Below are 22,687 nucleotides of genomic sequence, written 5' to 3'. Positions count from 1 at the left end.
GCGAGAGCCGCGGCGCTGCCTGGAAGAGGAACTCCTATGCCGCGCTCGCTTCCGCGTGGCTGCGGGAGGCCCATGGAGGAGGAGGCGGCGGCGGCGGCGGGCGGAGGGCAGCGGAGGAGCAGGGCAGCCCGGCCTCGCGCCTCACGGGGTGGAGGCGCCGACGCCCGACCGCGCCGTAGGGTGGAAGGCGGAGAGCCTCCGGTCCCCCGTGCGCCGGCGGCGCGGTGCAGGGCGGCGGCGGCGGGAACGCGGCTGCGGGACGTGCTGTCGCAGCTCAGCCTGGGCAGGCACGACGTGTCGGAGGCGTCGGGGCTGGTGAACGGCGTCGTGTCCCACCTGATCCAGGCCATCCGGGGCAGGGACGGCAGCTTCGGCTCCATCGGGCGGCTGGGAGCCGGCAGCTACTACGAGCGCGTCAAGGTGCGGGCCGGAATGGGTGCGGGGCCGGGCGGACTGCGGCTGTGCAGCCCGGAGAGGGCTGAGAGCAGCCAAAGAGGACTGCGGGGAGGTGACAGCGGTGACAGCGCAGGGAGAAATGGTTTCGTTAAACCTTACCCTTAAATGGGGTAGATTTGGGTTGAATGTAAGGGAAAAAGGCTGACACGGGGAGGGCGGCGATGCACAGGAACAGGTTGGAGACTTCTGAAAGTCTCCAGCCCTGGATACTTTCAAGGCCAGGCTGGACCGTGCTCTGCGAGCTGATACAGCTGTGGTGCCCATGCTTACTGCAGGGGAGTTGGACTAGATGACCTTTCAGGGTCCCTTCTTAACTAAGAACTCTGTGTCCATGAGTGCTATGGACAAGGGCCTGGCTGTGACACTGTACCCAGCTGGTGGTGGTCAATGGCTTCTTGAGCTTGGAGCTGTGACCACCAGGGAAGCGGTGTCAGCAGACTGCTCTTCTCTACTTGAATGCGCATCAGTTTCACACTACAAACGCATCAGAAATAAGGTAATTTTTCACACCAGATGTGGAAAACGCAGCTAGGCATTTGTAGATAAAGCTTCAGATTTAGCTGAAAAGCTTAAAGGTGCTACAACCCAAGTTGCTTGCTTGTATTCTTGTCCTTTGCAGATATCTGAACCAAATGAGTTTGATATCATGCTTGTAATGCCTGTCACAAGACTGCAGCTAGATGAGTGTGACGACACTGGAGCCTATTATTATCTAACATTCAAAAGAAATCCAAAAGAGAAGTATTTGAACAGGTTTCTAGATGAAGATGGAAAACTGTCAGCCTTTAAAATGCTTAAAGAACTAAGAGAAATTATTAAACAGGAAGTAAAACACATTAAAAGTAAGTACTGCATGATCAGGGTCCACTCGGGGACACTAATAATGCGACTCCATTCCACATATACCGTATGCATCTTTCCCCTCAGTCAGTTGTCTCTTCACGGCAATGTAACCAGAAGTGAAACCCCATCTGCCCCTGCTGTCTCGAGCTCGTGTTCTACAAGTCACCAGAGCCAGTGATTATTAACTCACTGCTCCACTGTGCACTCTTCCCACGTGGCAACAACGTACATTAAGTGTCCGTGCACAGTACTGCCTGTGAGGCTGCGTTCATCGTGAACCTGTCTGCCCTGCACATAACACTATCTGCTGAACTGGCAGCAAAAGGAATTGATTACTTGAATCAGATAATGCACTACCTAATATTACTTCATATCTACCCATAAAATGTATCACTTTTAGGCTGCTTTTTCCCCATAAGCCTTCTGCTAAGCTGTGGACGTATTTCTTCTAGTCTAAACGTTTTCCATAGTCACTTCACATTCCCTAGCCATTCCTGTTCATTAGAAAGCATTCCTGTGTCTACAGAAGGCATCTCAAATAGAGTGAAAATATTACAAATAAATAGATAAGTCGTGCAAATGCTTCAGATCAAGACGAGTTCTTATGGGAAAAAAAAAACGTTTTGTAGAGGGAGGCCTCGGCTGGCCTTCTTACTGTTTTTACTTTAAAAACCTGTATTCATTTCCCAAATCCTACAGGATAAAAGTGCCTGAGGCTTTTGACCAATTACAAATTCCTATTCAGTAAACAACCACCTCCAAAAAGTGTATCTTCTGTTATGAAAAAAAAAAAAGATGACTTTCTTTTTTCGTTACTAGATGTGGAAGTGACTGTGAAAAGGAAAAAGCCTGGAAGCCCTGCAATAACTCTACAGATCAAAAAGCCTCCAGCAGAAATATCAGTGGACATCATCTTGGCTTTGGAAGTTCAGCAGAGCTGGCCTCCCAGCACACAGGATGGCCTCAACATAGAATGCTGGCTAGGAAGAAAAGTCAGGAGAGACTTCAGATACAAACCAATTTATTTAGTGGCCAAGCAAAACAAAAAAGAGAAGCTCCTAAGAGGTATTTCAAATATAGATAATAAGCCTAAGTTAAGAATTACTTTCTCTGCAACTTGATCACTTGATACAACTTGATAAATGACACAGAAAGAGTATCCAGATTCTGTTCAGCATTCTGCCTTCAATTTACAAATCTGTTTTATCCTGGATATATTCAGATAATCTTTGTAAATCCTCCTTAATACAGCAGCCTGGTGACACCGCTTATCCTATGCTGAAATTGAGCTGAAAACTGTACTACAGTCTGTACAATAACCAACCCTAACAGCATTATTTACATCTGTTAAATCAGACAGATGAATACTTATCTTTCCTGTACTGCACTTAGCAGCAATATCCACTCCTTTGGGAAGAAAAAATTAAGAGATGAGTAAAAATACACAGAATATCCCTGAAAATGGCACTTCATGTATCGGTTTTATACTTCTGCAGGAAGTAAACTATTTTTCTATCAAGATAAGTTACTTCCTCCTTGAACTTTGGTATGGCTGCAACGTGACTTTTATTTTATTAGTATTCTTTTCCCTCAGAGCACTGTCACACCAAGCCTGCATTTGTTTGCAGAAACATCCCAACTTGGCACTGTATGACAATTGGTGGTTTCAGCAAAAACAGCTCCAGCAACTCGGTGTTATTTTTCAGTTAGCATACCTACCTTACCAGTGCCAAATAAACCACTGCTGCTCTACTAATTCTCTCCCAGTGAAAATTAAATGCAACCAGTAATCAAACCAAAAAAAGGCAGGGACACAGTCTAGTTTATGTGTAGCTGAGCTGCATTAATCACTGTTTCCAGAAGTGTTCCCAGAAGAAAAAAAAGAAATGCTTTGCAGGAGTTACCTGAGATAATCTCAATTGCTTGCACAGAGAAATTTAAACCAATCTTCAGGATTTGTTTAATCAAAAACAGAATGGTTAAGCAGTAAGGCTAATAGCACAGAACAGAAATTGAATGGCAGTAGATTTCTGTAGGCAGTGCCGTTATTCCCCAAATCACACTTGACAAATTCAGGAAAGCTAAGAAGTAAGCTTAATTTTAAAAACTCAGCCTAAACATCTTTGAGAATATAATGAAAGCATCTACACAATTAATACAGCCTGTGTAGTTATTTGTAACTGTAATATTCCCATCTTGTTTGTATGGAGTGGCTGAGAAATTAAGGAACTGACTCATTTTAGTAATTGCTGAATTAACTTTGTTTTTTTAAATGCAAAGAAATCGCTGATGTTTTAAACTGTGCGTGTTAACTTTTTTTTCTAGTCACAGACACCAATATTGACTGCTGTGTACCTATTAACAGTCTTGTACTCACCTTTAGGAAACACCTGGCGGCTCTCTTTCTCTCATATTGAGAAGGCCATGCTGAACAACCATGGCAGCATAAAGACCTGCTGTGAATCTGATGGAGTGAAGTGTTGTAGGTCGGTATCTCATATGAATGTTTTGCTTTAAGCTGGTTCTGTCCTGCACTGTTTCTGAGTAGTATCAGCTGTACTATGTCTTTGCCTAGCCATGTACTGAACTATACCTCTTCACCTCATGGCGTGCCACAGAAAGGAACTACTAGTGCCTTCAGTGTAAATCCAAGCCCAAAGTGCAGCTTTAATTTTAAGCAGTGCTCCAAGTTCACATTATACTGGTAGCACCTGCAGGAAGGAGACCACATCACACAAACACTGTGGAAGTGGTTCATGCACAAAATCTATTTTTCACAGTAGAAATGTTTCACTGCTGGAGTCTGACTTCACGCACAACACTTCTGTTCCAGTAACAACATTTATAATTGCTTTACTTATAATGTATAGTTAAATATCTACAATACACGTTTAGAACTGAGTACTAAAGGTATGTAATTAACTCTTACTTAACAGGAAGGATTGTCTCAAACTTCTGAAGTATCTTCTAGAGCGACTTAAAATGAAACATGCGAAAGAACTGGAAAAATTTTGTTCATATCATGTTAAAACTGCCTTTTTTCACTCATGTGTCACTTGGCCAAGCGATACAGACTGGCAGTATGAAAACCTGGAACACTGTTTTCAGAAATATCTGGAATATTTTCTCCGCTGTCTGCAAGATTCTCAGCTGCCACACTTTTTTATTCCCCGATACAACTTGCTCAGCCTGGATGATAAAGCAAGCAATGACTTCCTCTCTAGGCAAATCAACTATCAATTGAATAATGGATTCCCGATATTTCACCAGGTATAGTAAAGAAGTGTTTACAGTAAGTACTGAAAGCAAATAATGCAGATTTGCAGATTTTAAAACGTAAGTTTAGCACTTTAAATTATTTCTCAGTAGTGATACTACGGAGAAACAAAACCAAATCAGAAACACTAACAGGAAATTGCGTATTTCAGTTACGTTGCTTAGCCATAATCCTTGAAGAACCAGGACGTCTGAATTAATATTTGACAGGAACGGTTACAAAAGTAACCTGACTCTATTAGAGAAAATTTCTGACACAGAATGGTGGTTAAACAGAAGAGGAGGCACCTGCCAACAGGAAAATTTAGGAAGAGAACCAGGCCTGGGAACCTGGCCTTGTAACACAGCCTAGGAATGCTGACATCTCTGAAGCATGGCTGGATACCTCACACCTGTGCCATCCTGAAGGTACCACTGGTACACATATATACACAACGTATATGTATGTGTGTATACCTGTGTATATAAATGCACATGCTATATGTATATATAGATATTCTGCAAGAAGTTGAGTTGCTCAACAGCGTGCAGAAGAGAGCAATAAAGCTGGTGAATGGACTGGGAATCAAAATGTGAAGGAGGATCCTCCTGTTGGTCTCCACAACTACCTGAAAGGTGGCTGCAGTGAGGAAAGCGTTGGTGTCTTTTCTAAGGTGGGAGCCAGTTCAATGCTTTTATAAACGATCTGTCTAGAGGACTCAACTAATTCTAAGCATGCTGAATTAGGATGAGTTGTTGACTTTCTTGGAGCAGAGATGCCTTGCAGAAATTCTGACAAATTGGGGGGCTGAGCAGTCATCAACTGCATGAAGTTCAAGAACAGCAAGTGCAGGATTCTGCTTGTGGGACAGCACAACTCTGGCTCTAGGTACAGACTGAGGGACTGGAAAGCAGACCCAGGGATCTGGGATCTGCAAGCTGAATCTGAGTCAGCAGCATGCCCAACTGCCAGCTGGGCAGGGGAAGAGATGGCCCCACTGTGTGTTGGTGTGGCCTCACCTCAAGCGCTGTGTGCAATTTGGGGCACCATTATACAAAGACATAAAACTATTAGAGAGCATCCAGAGAGGGGCTTTGAAGATGCTGAGAAGTCTAGAGAGCAAGGCACACGAGGACCAGCTGAGGTCCCTGGGTTTGCTTAGAGCTGAGGAGCTCATGATGGCTGCAGCTCTCAGCTCTGCTCTCTGTGACAGCGACAGTGCCCGAGGGGGGGGGCAGCTGGGGGTTAGGGACAGGGGCTGCACCAGAGGGTCATCAGGCCCTGGAATAGCATAGAAAAGTCTGGGTTGAAAAGACTTTCCCTGTGGACAGGCTCCCCAAGGAAGGCCTTTTTAACCTGCATTATTCTATGCTATCAGTGCTATACTTAGGACCAACTATGGTACATAAAACATAACCTATCCTGTCTGCTTGCTGTTATATTTTTGGTAAGTTTACAGTCAAGAAGTATTCTCACTGTCATAATAATTATTGTTAAGTTTGAGATTAAGAATCCCCAAATTGTTTCTGCTGCTGTATTACTGATTATCCTACCTCAAATTGCCTTTCTGCTTCTAGTTGCTGCTATTAATGGCTATTATGTCTTCAGTGTTTAGTATGTATATATACACATATAAACTTGTTTCCTAGTAATAACTGTAACAGCTTTTCTACATACACATCCACATTTGCATAACATTCTTGGCAGTAGTGATTTGTGTTCTTTTGTAATAAACAGGAATTTTTACAGTGACTGTACTTGTACTATCCTTGTGTAGCACTGAATCCTTTACACTTGCTGTTGCAACCTCTGTATACTTACTGGCCAGGTAGTCCCCAGTGCTCTCCTTTTCTGGTTGTGACAATATTTATCTTTCCTATGCAAATGCAGCCATCAATCACCTTCAAACTATCTTCAAACCTTTTTTTTTTTTTTTTGAAGGCAAAGTACCTCCCAGCTTAAATAAAGCCTGGATTTTGTCTCATTATCAAGAAGGAAAGAAACAAGGAGGACAAAAGAACTTTTTGAGAATAACCTTACTAAAACATTCTCATCTCACTTAGATTCAGTTTATTAGATTTTCCACTTATCCATATGACACAAGTAAACACAAGTTCACATCAAATGTCATTTGCAATGTCTCTTCAAATACAACTTCTAAAGATTCTAACTACCAGTAACAGTATGTGTGACAGAACCTGAAACTCACATGTAAAGCACAAATGAACTTTATCAAAAAGAAAGCTGACCTTCAAATGTATTTTTTTCCTAAGATGCTCTTAATGACTTTGTTAATATCACTCATGAACTGCACTTGCTCCTGAAGCCAGATGGTTACCCCCAGGAGGACAACCACAGAAGCTGCTTTTTTTCAAGAAGCAATGAATGCATCCACTTCTTGTTACGCTCTCCTCCGTTAGGAAGAGATGCAGACCTGCCTCTCAACCTTGCTCTGAGGAAAGTCTTAACAAAAATGTCTTCCAATATCAGGTTTAGAACTAAAAAAAAAATAATCTGCTTCAGCAAATATCGGTTACTGCAATAGAACTGTTTTTAAGTAACTAAGGTAAGGAAATACTTTTGCAGGCCACTGTCAGATGTGACACACCAGTGTGAGAGTGCAGTATTTGGAAGTAACACAAACACTGCTTACATCTGTAATCCAGTTTTCTGAAACAAAAAAAACAACCAAACACTTCTTATATGTCAGTACTGCAAATAATTAAAAGAAATCTGTAAGATTTGTTTTTATCCAGTACAGAATGGCTTGAGAAGTTAGTGATGTGAGCTTTCCTTAGGTGAAAGCCAAAATAGTGTCAAAGCACAAAAACAGTTTTGTTTCTATATAAAGGTAATTGCATTTTCTTTCCTAAGGTATTTCTAAAAAGATGTTTTTTTTTCCTTAAACGGAATGGATGCAGAAAATAATCAACTAGGAAAATAAACCTCTAAATCCAAGCCCATAGATACTAACACTATCTATAATCACTTACTTTGATTCAGTTATTTCAAGGGATCAGTCACTTTAGGGACTTAGATCTCTGAGGTCTTAGCAAATCCTTTTCCATTTCTTTTCTGGCTTGATATTGTTTGTATCTTTCTGCCATTGAAATAAGCTCGTCAGGAACTACCTGATAAGAAAGCATCACAAAACCATGCTTAGTTTTAAGTAACTCTAAAGTAAAAAAGTTTTAAGTTACAACTTTGTAAAACCCATTTGCCTTTTATTTATTTATTAGACTGTTATTTTTCCACCTTCTGCCACTTTTTTTAGATTTGTTTTTGCGTGGAGATGCATAATTAAGAACAAATCTGTTACAGGAGAGTATACCGAAAACTAATCAGCACAATGAGCCTGGATGTTCATCTTATCTATGTATGCCAACATAGCCTTATGTGATGACAGCTTATAACTAATTAAAACACTGTATTTAATCTAAAATACATTTAATATAACCTACTATAGCAAGTAGCCATGCAGCAGGTGGAAAATGTCCAGCTGGTGATCTGTGTCCCGAGCAAAGAGCAAGTCTCTCCAGCATCTATGAGCATGAGTTTGCCTGCTCACTGCCTCTGTGGTTTGTCCCAGGCAAGCAACAGTAATTCAGTACAAGCTTACCAGGTGACAAATCAGGAATTAAAGTTTGTGTGAACATCCACAGTAACAACCAACCAAACTCTTGGTCCTAGGTAAGTACATTTAAATTTGTAATCATCCAGTCCCCATCCCCTCCACATTCCCAACTTGAGTCAGGACCTGGACTCTGGTTCTAGCAGAAGACTAAGTGGGCATACACCACTGGTAACACAATCAAGATTTTTTTCTTACTTGTTCTGCTCTTTGCAGAATATCAATCAGCTCAGATGCAACCCTCCAATCTTTCTTAGTGACAAGTGTCACTGCCTTCCCAGTACGCCTAGACAAGAAATGGAATAAATGTTTATCTTAATAACAACACCTGTTTGCGCTGCTAGGTTTTCCCCACTGACTTGAGCAGTAATAAATTTGACTGCAGGCAGTATTTATGGACTTTTAGATAAAACTGGCTACAGCATCTACTTTGCACATGGCAAAGCAACATTTTGTAAAGGTCAGAATATAGCAACTCAGCTAAACTGGAGCAAAGGCACAACTAATTTAGGTACACAGACAATAAATGTAGCACAAAGACAACATATTTAAGAATAAGAGACATCTGTTAGTATCACAATTAAAATAAGCACATAGGTACATTAGGTTGGAAAGGACCTACAAGATCATCTAGTCCAACCATCCTCCTATCACTATCCCTACCCAACTACTAAATCAAATCCCTTAGCACCTCATCTAAACGCTTCTTGAACAGCACTAGCGACGGTGCCTCAACCACCTCCCTAGGCAGGCCATTCCAGTGCCTGACCACTCTTTCAGAGAAAAAATGTTTCCTCAGGTCTAATCATACACACGTATATATACACAAATAAAAGTTCCATATTTGTACCAGTCTGGAGATGCAGTACTGAAAGTCCTAATGCCAAACTACATCACCATGACAGCTTGCAGACTGTTAAGGGTTCCTTTCCATCCCTCCCCCCTTTCTTTTCTCCAATGGGCTGTCTAGGAAACTAAACTCAGCAGCTCATGAAGACACAAACAAGGAAGAGAATTTCAGAATGCCCACACAAGAGGTGCTGCGAACTGTCTGTCTCCCCCACTCTTTAAACCATCTTTCAAACATCCTTAATTCCCAATTACTGAAATGAAACAAAACCAGAAACCTTGTTTGCCTTAAATTTAACTGGATTTCAAAACATAAAAGCATACTTTGCTGCATCTTGAAGCACTACTACCCCATTCTATATCACGTGCAGCTCTAGAATTTGACAGCAGGAACATCTATGAAATGCACAAAATACTGATGTTAATCAATAACACATTACTATCTTATGGCAAAAACTCACCCTGCTCTTCCAGTACGGCCTACTCTATGAACATATTCCTCAATGTTGCGAGGGAAGTCAAAGTTAAAAACATGACTAATATCATGCACATCAAGGCCACGGGATGCTAAGTCAGTAGCTACCAGGATTCTGACTTCACCTGTATTAAGGACAACCAGAAGAGAATGTCATTTTATGGAACGTACAGAAAACACTCGAATCCATTGATTTTCCAGTGTATAATACACCTATCTGACACATAAAGGAAATATATACTTGCTGCACTGTCTCGCTTCCAATATTAGGTGGTACGTAAGCACCCAAAATGTCATTTCATTATTTCACAAGAAAGAACAAGATGTGGGAAAACAAAAAACATATGTCCAGCAGATTAAAAAAAACCCCTGAAAACAGACAAAAAAACAACAACCCAGAGGCTTCAGGAACTATTTTTCCATTTTGCATTCTTATTGTTCTTAGTTCAGTTCTTAGTTATCAGTTGACCATGTAACCTGTAAGTATAATCCTACTGGCATAATCAAGAGGAGAACAGTTCCACTGAGAGCACAACTGTTCAGAACTTCAATTTACAGTTCTTTAGACTAACACAACATTGAATTTACTTTGAAATTTGTGGGGGAAAAAAATAAGAAATTATTTAACTTAGTCATTCAATTTTGGTTTTGCTTAAGAGCAGTCATTTTTTGCTTGCTGTTTCTTTTGTGTTTGTCAGATTAATGAACAATCATTCAGAGCTCTCATCTTTTCACTGCTATGGTAAAGAAGAGACACAATCCTATAGAAAAGGTTCTGCATATGACAAGCCTTAAAAGCACTGGTTGGTTTAGCCCACGTTTAGGTACAAGCTTACCTTTCCTGAAGTCATCTAAAGCCTGTTCTCGATCACACTGCTCTCTGTCACCATGAAGAGACTGCACTGGAACTCCTTGGAGAGCAAGGTCACTTGCTATGTCATCAGCCCTAATGTGAAATAAAACAATGCTTCAGCAGAAAGATAACAGAACAGGAACAACGTGCTAACAATGTGTAAATGTTTAAGGTAGCAGGCGAGACCCTACCTAGGTCAGCTGATACTTTTTATAAAACAGAATGGAAACAAGGACAAAACATTCCCAACTGTTTTTATTTCTTCATATACTTATATTTCAAGCCCTTCTCTGTCCTCCTTATCAAAAGAGGACTTGGATGGGAAGAGTAAATCTGGAAAGCAAAGACAGGCACCTATGCATGAAGTCACAACCAGGAGATGACAACTACTCTGTTAAGGCAGGGAAGATGTCATCAGCTGCAATGGATGTGCCTTATACAGACAAAGAAGGACATGAAGTAGCAAAACAAGCCTCGCTCCGTAGCTACTGCAAGGAAGAGCTTTTCCATAGGCAATAAACACATCATAATTTTATGTATATACAAGTATTCTCCTGAATTTATGTCAATCCAATACAGCTGAAATACAGTACTTCAGCAGTTACACTTCCTTTTAGTACCAGATCACTCTCATAAATGACTTGCCTTAACAAGCTAAACGCTTTCGTACAAAATTTGTTACTTTTCCAGCAGTAGCACACCTCAGACTTCACAAGAGAAACCTCAGTTCACCATTGTTCTAGACACAAGTCCGAAGCCCTTCTAGACACCTGTCAAAGCTTCCCCATGTACTAACACTCACAAGCAACAAAATTCATCAGCTAGAAGCACGAGCCAGAGGTTTCCCATGCTGACTGTTCAAGGGAACTTTTATGTACTAACTTAAGACTTATTCAGAAGAAAACTCCAAAAAAACCCCAAACAAACAAACTTAAATGTAGCCTGAAACATCCAAGACACTGAAAAACAGGGAAACTGATGGTTAAGTGTTGTAAGCAAAATACTATTCCTGAGAAAGAGCATTTTGTCTGTAGGTTCTGCTCCACCTCTGCAGCAAAACCCATCTTAGAATCCTTACAGAGCCTTTCATCCACAAACAAAATTACATATTTGGTACAGCAAAACCAGTTCCACCTCTTCAAGAAACTATGGGGTGTCAAACAATTCCTTTTCCCCACTTCCTTGTACAAAGGGAAAAAAAAAAGGGTCTTTGCATCATTCACTGGAGAGGCTGAGGTATGGTAACGATACACTGACACTCCTGCCACTGGGTCTTGTACACATCAGTTTCATATGCAAGTAAACAGCAAGTGCTATTAAGGCGTCCTTAAGAATTTTAACATCTATTTCTAACATGTAAAATTGAGACTTTTCACCACCAAGATCAGTATTAAAAAGGTGACCTACTAGTGAAATGGTCCGCAGGAAAAATAACAATTACCAACACACTACTGACAAGAGCTGTTATACTTGTTAATTGCTATCTGAGCTAAGAATCCCTCAGGTTAAAAAACAAACAAAAACCCACAGACATAATACTGGGAAACAATTACATACGTAGATTTCTTTCCAACAAAAACGATGGCCTTATCTTTTGGCTTCATAGAGTCAATGAAGTTTCTCATGAAAGCTTTCTTTTCTTCTTCGTTGATAACAATAACTTTCTGTTCTACTGTATTTACTGCCTGTTAAACATCAGAAAGACTGATACTTAGAAATGGATTTGAATAATATATTTTATTTACCCACACATAATATCACAAAACTAGTAACGTGACAGTATAAAAACTATTTTACAACTGGAATGTATACCAGTTAGGTATGATGCAGATTTGTTGTTTTCCAGTTGCTTTAGGAAAGTAATTCATTTTTATCTTTAAGCAGTTTATTCAATCACATATTTATAGAGAATTCTTAACACCAGCTTAGAACAGAGTGCAGTAGTTCAATTAAAATAAAATTTAAAAAATAACTAGAGTATATCTTATGCCAGTCTAGAGCAACTTGGATCAATAGCAGTTGTACTTGAAAGGAGAAGTTCTTAAAGAATGTTCTGCCAGCTATTTGTAATGGTCAGTTCTGTCCAATTCTTTAAACATCAGCTTTTATTAAAAAGCTTTACTCCATTAAATTTGAATGTTACCATAGAATGGCTGAGGATACCATGTGAGGGAACAGCATGAAGCTGCTCCAAAGGAAGTTAAGACCGGATATTAGGAAGTGGATCTTCATCAGAGGGTGGTCGGGCACCCCAGGGTAATCATCACAACCTCAATCTGTGAGGGTTCAAGCAGCATTTGGACAATGCTCTCAGAAATAATGTTTGAAATTTGGCTGGTGCTTTGTGGAGCCAGGAGTTGGACTCAGTGATCTCTTCCAACTCGGGACACTCTGTGATTCTGTTCAAGCGGTAAAAGGCCTAAGCTTTCTTGTGGCTCTGCATCATAATCTTATGGCAAGAGCTGAAGAATCTAACAGGTAACTAGAATAGTTCTCTTTTCACATGGAAACCCTTTCCCCCTTCTCCCCTTCAGAAGTCACCTCTTCAATCAAATGAGGCTCCATAAAAGACATGAAAGCATTGGACAAGAGAGGTGCAATAGCTGTCATGTCAAATCGTATTTCTCTCTTGCTGATGAGTCTGCCTTTGACAAAAGCACAGTTCCCAGCATGACAGAGGAAAAGTACATTTTCCTTTACTTCCATCTAAAAGTGTACCAGATGTCAATTAAGCTTGTTTACTCCTAATGACTAAGAAAGTAAAACTGAAAAGAAAAATGAAGCAACCTAGACAAGTGACCTCCAAAAGCTTAGCACAGAGCTTCCACTCTCTCTGAGAAATATGCAGTTAAAAGACAGATCCAGGTAAGGAGAATAGAGACCTTCAGCGGAAAAAGGAACAAGAACTTGATGAATAAAACCAAAGGCTGGAGAAACAATGATTCAGGCAATACATGAGGTGCTGTGAAGTAGTTTTCAAGTACAAGTATTTGTCTGATACTTTACACTTGTAAAGCCTTCTATTGAAAATTGAGGACTTCAAGATCTTGTTACAGAAACAAGAGTTTTTTATTTTTATTCTTTAGAAGTTCTTTCTAAACTTCTGATGAAGCTTTATAAAGAATAACATGGAATTTTTCAAAGTCTGGACTAATTTTTAAGTTATACGCATTTACTTGCATATACTTTCCAGTAAAAAATTTCTTTGTCAAACTGCAGGTACTTAGAAGCAAGAACAAAAGAACTTACTGATAAATCAAGAGTGCCAACATACACGATCATGGGATTTCTCAAATAGGATTTTGCGAGGCGACGAACACCATCAGGCCAAGTAGCACTACATGGGAAAAGAAGACAGATGAGTATACAGTGCAAGATTCTCACTAATTTGTTAATCTCACCACACTTTTTTTCTTATATTACACATCAGTGGAATATTTGAGCACAGGGTAACAGAAGTGAGCTCTTCCAACGCTTAGAAATCATTTTAAGAAGTTTTGTAATGTAAACAGAACTCCTGCTTACAAGGCAATGTTCCAGATTAAAATCAGGAGTAACCATTATGTAACCTTTCTAATGAAGAAAAAACATTGTTTAGTAGCTCAAGGGTTCCTCATTAAAAACCTAAGACTGTTTTCTTCTCCGAAACTAGCTCTGCTCCAAAACACTCATAGCAATATTCCCAGGCACCTTCCTTGTTGGAAAGAATACCATTGTTTCAATGGTTGACAAATTAGCAGAAAAGGAGGAAAAATGGCAACTGTCAAAAGATGCATTAACACCAACTAGACACAGTTAGGAGAAAAATAAACCTGAAGCAATTCCCTCGTAGGCTTACAAAAGTTTCACTAAAACAGTGTGTTTCACTGTTCACTTGATCAGTAACGTTAAGTGTCGAGTGCTACTGCATTTACATACCTTGTCATAACAGTCTGTCTGTCTGGACGCACATCTATTAAGATCTTCATTATCTGAGGTTCGAATCCCATATCCAGCATTCTGTCAGCCTCATCTAAAACCTGCTTAGAACAAGGTGTTTGCATCCAGTCTTTAGGTAAGGGCTTGAGCAAGACATTCCACAGCAGATCATTTTAATGATAACTATTTAATTTCAAAAGCCATTTCCTAATTGATCACAAAACCTGTTCAATTTGTTTCACCTCCGCAGTTTCTTTTGGGCTTTTTCATTTAGTGGTACATTTGCAGACAGGACAAGAAAAATCCACAAAACCTATGAGAACACAAAGTCGACGAAGGAGTTCCTGTTTGTTGGTTTTATAAAGCACTCATAAGGAGGGAACTCCTACACAATATGCTTTCACAATGAGAAGTTTTTAGGAACATACTAACTTAGAGCCTTACATGAACTAGAAAAGAAAAAGACAGACCGTACCTTTTGGCTCCTTTTGCTGGAGGAGCGAGCAGGGAGCTGAAAGTTTTTAGTACAACTACTGGCAACAGATCCTCTTTTAACATGTAAGCACACAGAATACCTTCTGTCTTACACAAAGAAAGAGGACTGGCTGAACTGATTTTCCTGTTTTAATTTTCAAATTGAGTCCATCCAAATCAAAGCTACATGGATTATACTCTCAAGTATTGACATTTTCCAGTCACTCATATGCAGTTATAGGATTTTGATAAGAATCCCTTTCTACTATCCTGATCTTGCAGTTTTATTTCTTTAAGATGTGTTACTCTATTAAAGATTTTTAGTATATGTCTGTGGAAATCTTTGAAATAATAAAACATGGTAGGCAACAGAAGGCAGGAATTCTATTTTCTGATTTTACTCTCTTCCTTTTCCAAGGGCTCATGAGGATTTCAGTAACTACTGAGATTCTATGGCAATTGTGCAGCCAAATCACCACCCATCCCACAGACAGATCTGCCTACTAACTCCTTTCAGCAGCAGAAACATTCCAGGTTAAGAAGCACACTTGTACTTTACAGAAAAGGGAGAGGAAGACATGCTCAATGGGTAAGAGCAGTTGGTGTTTACTTTCCTTATTTCTGATAACTGTCTAATAAAGTCCATAGCAGGTACAAAATAGATATTAGTGTTGTTAATTTCCAATCTCCTTACAGCTATGTTCTTGCTTATTAGCAAGCCATCATCCTCAGTCAACATCTCAGACTTCCTGTTATCTATACATATTTACTTGTTTGCAAATATAATTTATTTCTTTTTATTGGCAAGGAGTTCTTGCCACTTCTCCACATGAAAATTATTTTTATTAAATTAGTAATGGGTAGGTTTTATGTAGGTTTTTTTTTTTTTTAAATAAGAATAAAAATATTGCTCCCATCTACCTTTTACATCCTAGTTTATGGTTTCTTTATTTTTCCTAGTATATTCTTTCACCTCATCACTTCCTACACAGCTCATGTGTCCTTACATGAGAACAGATCCACTCCAACTACTGATGAATACTGATTTATCCTGAACACAGCAAGACAGAATGCTATCTTCAAATGACATACACATTGTAAACAACCAAAAGGACGTATACAGCAAATTTCCCAATGCTTCTTCAGAAATTATTAAAAAAACAGCAGTCTACCTGAGTAGATTACTGAAAAACTGAGTCAAGACTGCAACTAACTTAATGGTTCTATCAGGCAAGAAGACAAATTCCCCCATGCTTCCAGTTTACCTTGTGTATAAGCACAAAATCAACCTTGAAATAGCAAATATTACCAGTGTGAGATAATAATTTGTCATCTTTGAAGTGCTTACTGTTCTAGAAGCCTTTTATTTCCCTCTACAGGGAATATCTTGTATCTTTCAACACATTCACAGTAATCACAAACCATCCCTCCAACACCAATCTTAGTTTTAATTGAGGCTCAGAATGTTTAAAGATAAGTAAATTAAACCTTGAATTCACACTAAGCCACCATTTCCCAGCTGGTGCATTACTTATTCCATATCAGCTACTTGCCAAGTATGTTATGCTCTTCAAGTTTATGAAGTTGTTCATCTGAAGATCATTCAGTCTTCCAGGAGTAGCAATAACAATATCCACACCTTTGGTGACCAAATTTATCTGTGCTTTTCGGTCCCCACCACCATATATGCAGATACTGAAAAATAAAAAGGATGTACAGAAGAAGAGCGTTAGATAAAATTTCATCTGAACCTTTTCTCAAACAGATACCACCAATGTTGCCTCATTTTAAGACGTGTAATCTTGTAATATCAAAAGGAAGGGAGACAACAGTTAGGACTGACAGAACGGGCTCAACAACTACTGAACCCCCTGCAAAAGCACAGCAACAGCTTTCTGCTGAAACTGCAGTAGAAGTGATGAAAGGAAGGAAAGGTGGCTATTAGGCTACATCTGATCTGAAAGTACTCACACCAAAAAAAGATGCGTCATTTTCTAAGTGGTACATTCATAAGTCACGTGTTTTACTGTTAAACCAACCAGCACATTCAGTAAGACTTTAGGCCAACACCTGGACTTTACGCACTCTGCAAAACTGATATTTGGGAAGGAAGCAGCATGTATGATTCTGAATTTGGTAAGACTGCTATACGAAGCTACCAGAGAATCCCAGAAGTAGGTTTCAGAATATAGATATGTCTATTTAATAATTTAAATGAACACCTGCACTCTTTGTAGAGTTGTGGACGATACCAAATTAAGGAAGCAGTTAATACACTAGAGGGCAGGGCAGTTATTTAAGAAGGAGCACAGAAGCCTGGAGAAATGGTCTGACAGCAATCTCATGCAGTCTAACAAAAGCAAAGATGGAAATGGACAAACTCCACAGATGGCCCACATGCTGGAAGACAGCTCTGCAGAAAAGACGTGGGTGGGCAAGAAACTGTTAGTCAGCAGTGTAATCTCAGAGCAAAGAAAAGTGAGGCTGGAAGGCATGACATGACAAGTTGGGAATTCAAAGTAACTGTTCAGTCAGAGTAGGGTAAAGTTCGGGAAGATCTTACTTCTGTTACAGCTACCTAAGAGCATGAAGAAGACAAACTCTACTCAGTTGTCTGTATGAGGATGAGAGGAAATGCAATTGCAACACAGAAGACACAACTGTATAGGTAAGATTTCCACCATGAGGGCAGCCAAGCAGGCATCATAGAAACTGAGGAAGTATGAACCCGTTTAGCACCCTTTCCTCTTAACAAATGCAATTTCAAGACATGAATTAGGCCACACATGGTAGAAAATGTAACTTATATAAGTAAGTGAGAAGGGAAATTACCTTTTAAATCCTTTGTATGTGTACTTCAAGCACTCTGCCTCTACTTGAAGTGCCAGTTCTCGGGTGGGAGCAAGGACTAACATTCCTGGCCCGCCACGCTCATCTTTGGATCTGCAATAAAATATCTTAAGAATGAGGGTTTATGAGGCTGCACGTCTGTCACATCAGACATCAGAACATTTCTGTGTTCTTCTAGACTTTTACAGTACATTGCTACATCCTGCCATTGCAAGATAAAGGAATTTACAACTCTCATACACTTTCCACCAGGTTTATTACGATTTTTTTTTAAACCATTACTTCGGAAGAGGAAGAATCCACACTTAAACAACTCAAATATGTGAATGGTCCTTACATTGGTTGTGAAGCCAAATGAATGAATCCAGGCATTAAGTAAGCTAATGTCTTCCCGGTACCAGTCTGTGCTATGCCAATAAGATCAATTCCTTGGAGTATGATTGGCCATGCCTGGGACTAACATAAAACAATGAATACTTAGATGTGCATTAAGCTTCAGTTAAAGAGTCATCAAAATGGAAAAGGTACCTGAATTGGTGTAGGTTTCTGAAAACCAATTTTTCTTATGTTTGCCATAATACCAGGATATTGCTCAAATACATCTTCAAATTTACGAGCAGGATTGGGAATGCGGCGCTTTTCACCTTCTTTTAAGTCATCACAAATTATACTGTTATTTTCTTTCCTATATAGAATTAAAGTAGTGCATTAGCTTTAAAATCTACCTGAAGAAGCAAAGCTAACACAAAAGACAGTACCTTTCTGACATTTTTTTTTCTATAACTCCTGGTTAAAAAAAAAAGTAAAAAAATCAGGTGCTCCAATGAAATTTCTAACTATTCTCTTAACTTTCAAGAAACCCTCACTAGAGAAATGCTTCTGTAGGATGGTTAGCCTATAAGTTATTCTCATAATTCTTAAGAATGAATGACTTAAAATCATGCACAGATATCAACAAGGATTGCAGCTGTCTCATACTAGACTTCAGTCATACTCAATTGTAAGTTAAAGAGCTTCTACAGGTTTTTATATGCAAAGATGACTCTCGGGAATGGACTGAACTTCTTTGTTAGAACCCTATATTCTGGCTAAAACCTTCCCAAAATACTTTCAGAGCAGCTTCCTCGATGTTCTAGAAAATAAAGACAAAACAGGTTGGAAAAAAAGGTGCTTACTGAGACACACTCAAAAGAAAAAGTCACAAAAGCTGTACAACAAACAAGTTTTGAGGTGTTAATATGGATCATAAATTTTATCTTTATCCCTGCCCTCTTCCGTTCAGAAGATCTGATTCTGCAAACAGTTTTACTTCAAGCCAGGAGTATGCTAGGAAAGGAACAAGTAATTCAACTTCTCATGTTCACAGAAATATATTTTTCCGGAACCTTTCATTCTCACCCTGGAAATAATGGGTAAAGTGAAAAACATTCAGCTGCTTATTACTGAAGTGCTATTACTGCTCAGTGCAAGTTCTGAACCAAAACAATGCTCCATTGCTCGACTAGCTAGAGCAATAACACTGCTAAAGAAACAGGTGTCAGTTCCCTCACTATGAAAAAATAGAAGAGAAAAAAACAGAAAGCACGCAAAAAGGAAAGTAATGAAAGCTCCTGAGAAGGGCTAGGTTATCACTAGATACTAACATTAATAACTGTCTCAGTATTTCATCACCTACCTTATAGATTTTATGTTAACAGTCATTTCTGCCAAGCACACAATTCCCTACAGAAGTGATCTTACCGCCACAGTTCTACTTCTTCTGGTGACATGGATGCAGTTCTTGATGACTCTTTATAGAAGTTTTTCTCAATTGGAGGCAGGTCTTAATCGCAAGGAAGAAAACATGAGTCAGTAAGAAATGCTGGACATTCAGGTAATTCTGTTAAATGTTAAGTGTAAACAATCTATGCCTTGTACAAGAGGACTAGTCTGAGTAAAAGCTGAAAACTACGAGAAATACTTAAACACTGCAAGAGAACCATTCCTTGCATTTCAAGCCCTAAAATAATCTCTGTTAAAATACCTGTAGTACAGTATTTTAGTAATACTCAGATTTTTGCTACAGTCACTAGAGTGCTACAAAGCTACAGCATTTTCAAAGGATTAACCTAGAAAACATCAATCTAGCAATTGCAGACTCATCACAGTGACTAGCGTCCTCCATGGCCATTTTAAGAAATGCTGACACACTCACCACAAATACACTTAACTCATTTGGATACTGCAAAGATTCAGTGGTCTCAAAGCAAAAATTACTAATGTTTACACATGCAAAAGATCTATATGAAAGAATACCATACAATCGAAATTTTACAACCAACCTGCCCACTTCATAGCCTCATATTTAGCTCTGTTTTCTCGAAGAGAGGCCCAGTTGATCACTGGTTGCTTCGGAGTATTTTCAGCACTGATAGCATCCAACGATTTTCCTGTGGAGTCAGTACCAGAGCTGCTGTCTGACAGACCTACTGGAAGTGTAGGGAAACAGAGCCTCCCTCCCCCCAGACACAGACCTTATTTTGTTTTTGTCCTGGAGGACCTCTTACGTGATTTTAATGAGACATGAAACATTTAGAGTTGTTTCTTAGGTCTCAGCCTGAAACGTTAACAGAAAAATCTGTACAAACACACTTCTGGTAAGAAAGGAAGCATTTAAACATCTTAACTAGAGTAGGGGCAGGCTCCAGGAGGCTGCTCCTCCAGTTGCACAGGTGGCTCACTGAGCATGGGGCTTTTAGGAAAGCTGTGAACCAGGCAGGTGACAGCAAGCAAAACTTTATTTTCAACAGCTATAAGAGCAAGATTTACTTCTAAAGCATCCAGTGTCACCAAAACAAAGCTTCTGTGCAATTACACTTTATATCCCCCCTTCTTGGTGAGGTTATTGCTTCTCATGAAAGCAAGTTTTTATACTGGAGATACAAATGACAACACATTTGTTAGTGGAAAGAAAGAAATTCAGGATAAACAACAGAGTTACACACAAGTAAGATGTGTTACCCAATCCTGGCTTCTTGAAGGAAACATTCCAGTCTACCTTCCAGGGCACTTCTGAAAGCCTGCACTCAAAGCTACTCCGTTCCTTATTCGAAATCTGGAACACTATTCAAGTTCTTTTTTCCCCTCTTCAGTACCTCAGAGCAACAACTACAGCTATGGTTCTTATCCCTCAGGACTTATTGCACAGTTAAACAAGCCTAACACTAAATACTAGCACCTCCACATGCAATCATCAGTTACGTAGCCACATAATGCACTGAAGCCCAGTAAAATGAGACATGATGTGCAACATCAAAACTTAAAAGTTAATGCCTCGTGAAAAGGACTCACCTTTACTGTGGTCAGTATGTTTGTTTTACAGCCTATGCCCATACAAGCTTACTCAATTTCATAACTGCCCAGACAATACATGAAAATTTATACTAGAAGCGACATTTGGATTTTTGAAGGATAAGACTGATAATGCAAGAAAACAAGTAATGTAATATTCATTAAAATTGTTGGACACACTTGGGAAGAGATATTCACAGAAGTCTGTTATTTCAAGGAAGGAAGCCATTGCCAGCTGACAGAGAAGGATGTCTAGACATTTCTGCTTTAAGGAGGTATGCTGTTATCCAAGATCAAGGTCAGCCACCTTGCTTTGATAAAATACTAAGAATATAAAGCCACTCCAAATTACCAACAGAGAAAAGTGGCCTATAGTCCTTCTCCCCACTTCTGTAACACACTTCTTAAATTTTGCAGTCCCACCTCTGGGGTTGCTTTGTCCACAGCTTACAACTGCTTCATCAATCAGCATCTTGGCCTTGTTCTGCTCAGCAACGCTGCCAAAAATCTTCACTTCTGCTCCAGAGGTTCCCTTAGTAACCTGCGTTCATAAAACTCCATTGAGCTTTTAATACCGCACAGACCAGATGAACTTTACATATAGCACACACTAGAAACAATTTTTAATTTTTCTTCCAAATTTGAACTTCTCTCCTCAGGAGAGAGACCTTAATTCCCTTCTTAAAAGGGACATGGAAAACCAGAAAAAAAAACCAAAACCAAAACAAAACAAAAACAATCTTACAGACAAAAACCAGTGGGCTTTCCCTACAAGGCCACGCTGGATGGGAGCTTTGAGCAACCTGGTCTAGAGAGAGGTGCCCCTGCCTATTGGGGGAGTTGGAACTAAGTGATCTTAAAGGTACCTTCCAACCCAAACCATTCTATGATTCAGGTGATACCCCTCAATTCCTCCTCTCCTGTTTTATTTATTTTACTTTATGTTTTTCCAAACATTCTTGTAAAGGATTGGAACTGTCACACAGTCACAGCATCCTTTCAGCTTGGTACAGCAACTCTAGTTTCCAGTGAGGCATTTCCTCAGCAGACTGCCGAAGGACACAAAGTACCTGTATCCTAGAACCTGAAGATTCCTCAAGTTCTTTTATTTTAGTTCCTCCACGACCTGTTGCAAAGAGAAACTACAGTTAACACCCGCAACACAAGCCACACTGAAAAACTGAACTGTAACAGGGGGTGCAGCTGCTGTTACCTATCAGAGAGCCGGTCAGGGTGCTGTCGATGAGGAAGCACAGAGGCTCCGCGGCCTCCTGAGCTCTGCCTGCTGCGGCTCTCTGGTGCCGCCATCGCGTAGCCCGACCCCAACGGCTCCCAGCCAAGCCGGACTCCCGTTCCTCCTCAGCGACGCCCTCTGCCGCCTCCTGTCCCCACTCCAAGCATCTCCGCCCCGAGCGGCCCTCAGCCGACGAGAGTCTCGGCCAAGGGGTGGGAGGCGACCGCCATAGACGCGCGGCGGCGACCGCAGAAGATGGCAGCGGACTGGTCGCGCCCGCGGCCTCGTCGCCACCCTCCTCCCCGTCGGACATCGCCGGAAACCGCCGCGCCGCGCGTGGCGCACTTTGCCGCCCTCTAGGCTGTGGGCGCGCTGATTGGCCAGCGCCAGAGGCTCGCCGAGCAGCGATTGGCTGGCTTCTGGGACGGGCTGAGACCCCGCTCACGCTGGGGTGAGGCGCTGCGGCTGCGAGACCGTTGTGAGGCCGAGTAGGGCGGGTGCTGTACGCCCGCGCTGCT

General features: G+C 40.4%; 2 protein-coding genes across 2 annotated transcripts; one reads left to right on the top strand and one right to left on the bottom strand.

The window, feature by feature from the left end:
- Positions 1-72: 72 nt before the first annotated feature.
- Positions 73-5,036, top strand: CGAS (cyclic GMP-AMP synthase). The gene is made up of 5 exons (XM_065730901.1): positions 73-420; positions 1,076-1,298; positions 2,119-2,364; positions 3,683-3,785; positions 4,236-5,036. The coding sequence occupies exons 1-5, from the start codon at positions 73-75 to the stop codon at positions 4,573-4,575; spliced, it is 1,260 nt and encodes a 419-aa protein (XP_065586973.1). The 3' UTR covers positions 4,576-5,036.
- Positions 5,037-7,547: 2,511 nt separating this feature from the next.
- DDX43 (DEAD-box helicase 43) lies at positions 7,548-22,482 on the bottom strand. Its single transcript, XM_065731094.1, has 16 exons — positions 22,149-22,482; positions 22,006-22,061; positions 21,359-21,476; positions 19,927-20,070; positions 19,346-19,427; positions 18,134-18,290; positions 17,943-18,061; positions 17,588-17,698; positions 16,309-16,450; positions 14,282-14,382; positions 13,613-13,700; positions 11,921-12,048; positions 10,347-10,456; positions 9,497-9,635; positions 8,385-8,472; positions 7,548-7,686 (listed from the first exon to the last, which is right to left on the bottom strand). Exons 1-16 carry the CDS (start codon positions 22,480-22,482, stop codon positions 7,576-7,578), a joined length of 2,028 nt encoding a protein of 675 aa, XP_065587166.1. The 3' UTR covers positions 7,548-7,575.
- Positions 22,483-22,687: the final 205 nt, after the last annotated feature.

This window comes from Cyrtonyx montezumae, unplaced genomic scaffold (genome assembly GCF_038088225.1).
Source record: "Cyrtonyx montezumae isolate F1298 unplaced genomic scaffold, pur_monq_1.0 scaffold_13, whole genome shotgun sequence".
In the NCBI taxonomy this organism is placed as follows: Eukaryota; Metazoa; Chordata; class Aves; order Galliformes; family Odontophoridae; genus Cyrtonyx; species Cyrtonyx montezumae.
The sequence above is the reverse complement of the archived record's forward strand: the minus strand, read 5'-3'. Positions and strand labels throughout refer to the sequence as shown.

Excerpts from the sequence above, each read along its gene's own strand:
- CGAS (XM_065730901.1), top strand. The coding sequence starts at position 73 with ATGGAGGAGGAGGCGGCGGCGGCGGCGGGCGGAGGGCAGCGGAGGAGC. Across the intron at positions 2,365-3,682 it reads AAAAGAGAAGCTCCTAAGAG|GAAACACCTGGCGGCTCTCT; the intron begins GTATTTCAAATA and ends ACTCACCTTTAG. Across the intron at positions 3,786-4,235 it reads GATGGAGTGAAGTGTTGTAG|GAAGGATTGTCTCAAACTTC; the intron begins GTCGGTATCTCA and ends CTTACTTAACAG.
- DDX43 (XM_065731094.1), bottom strand. The coding sequence starts at position 22,482 with ATGTCCGACGGGGAGGAGGGTGGCGACGAGGCCGCGGGCGCGACCAGT. Across the intron at positions 19,428-19,926 it reads TGAGGCTATGAAGTGGGCAG|ACCTGCCTCCAATTGAGAAA; the intron begins GTTGGTTGTAAA and ends CTTGCGATTAAG. Across the intron at positions 10,457-11,920 it reads TTTGTTGGAAAGAAATCTAC|GGCTGATGACATAGCAAGTG; the intron begins GTATGTAATTGT and ends ATTTCACATTAG.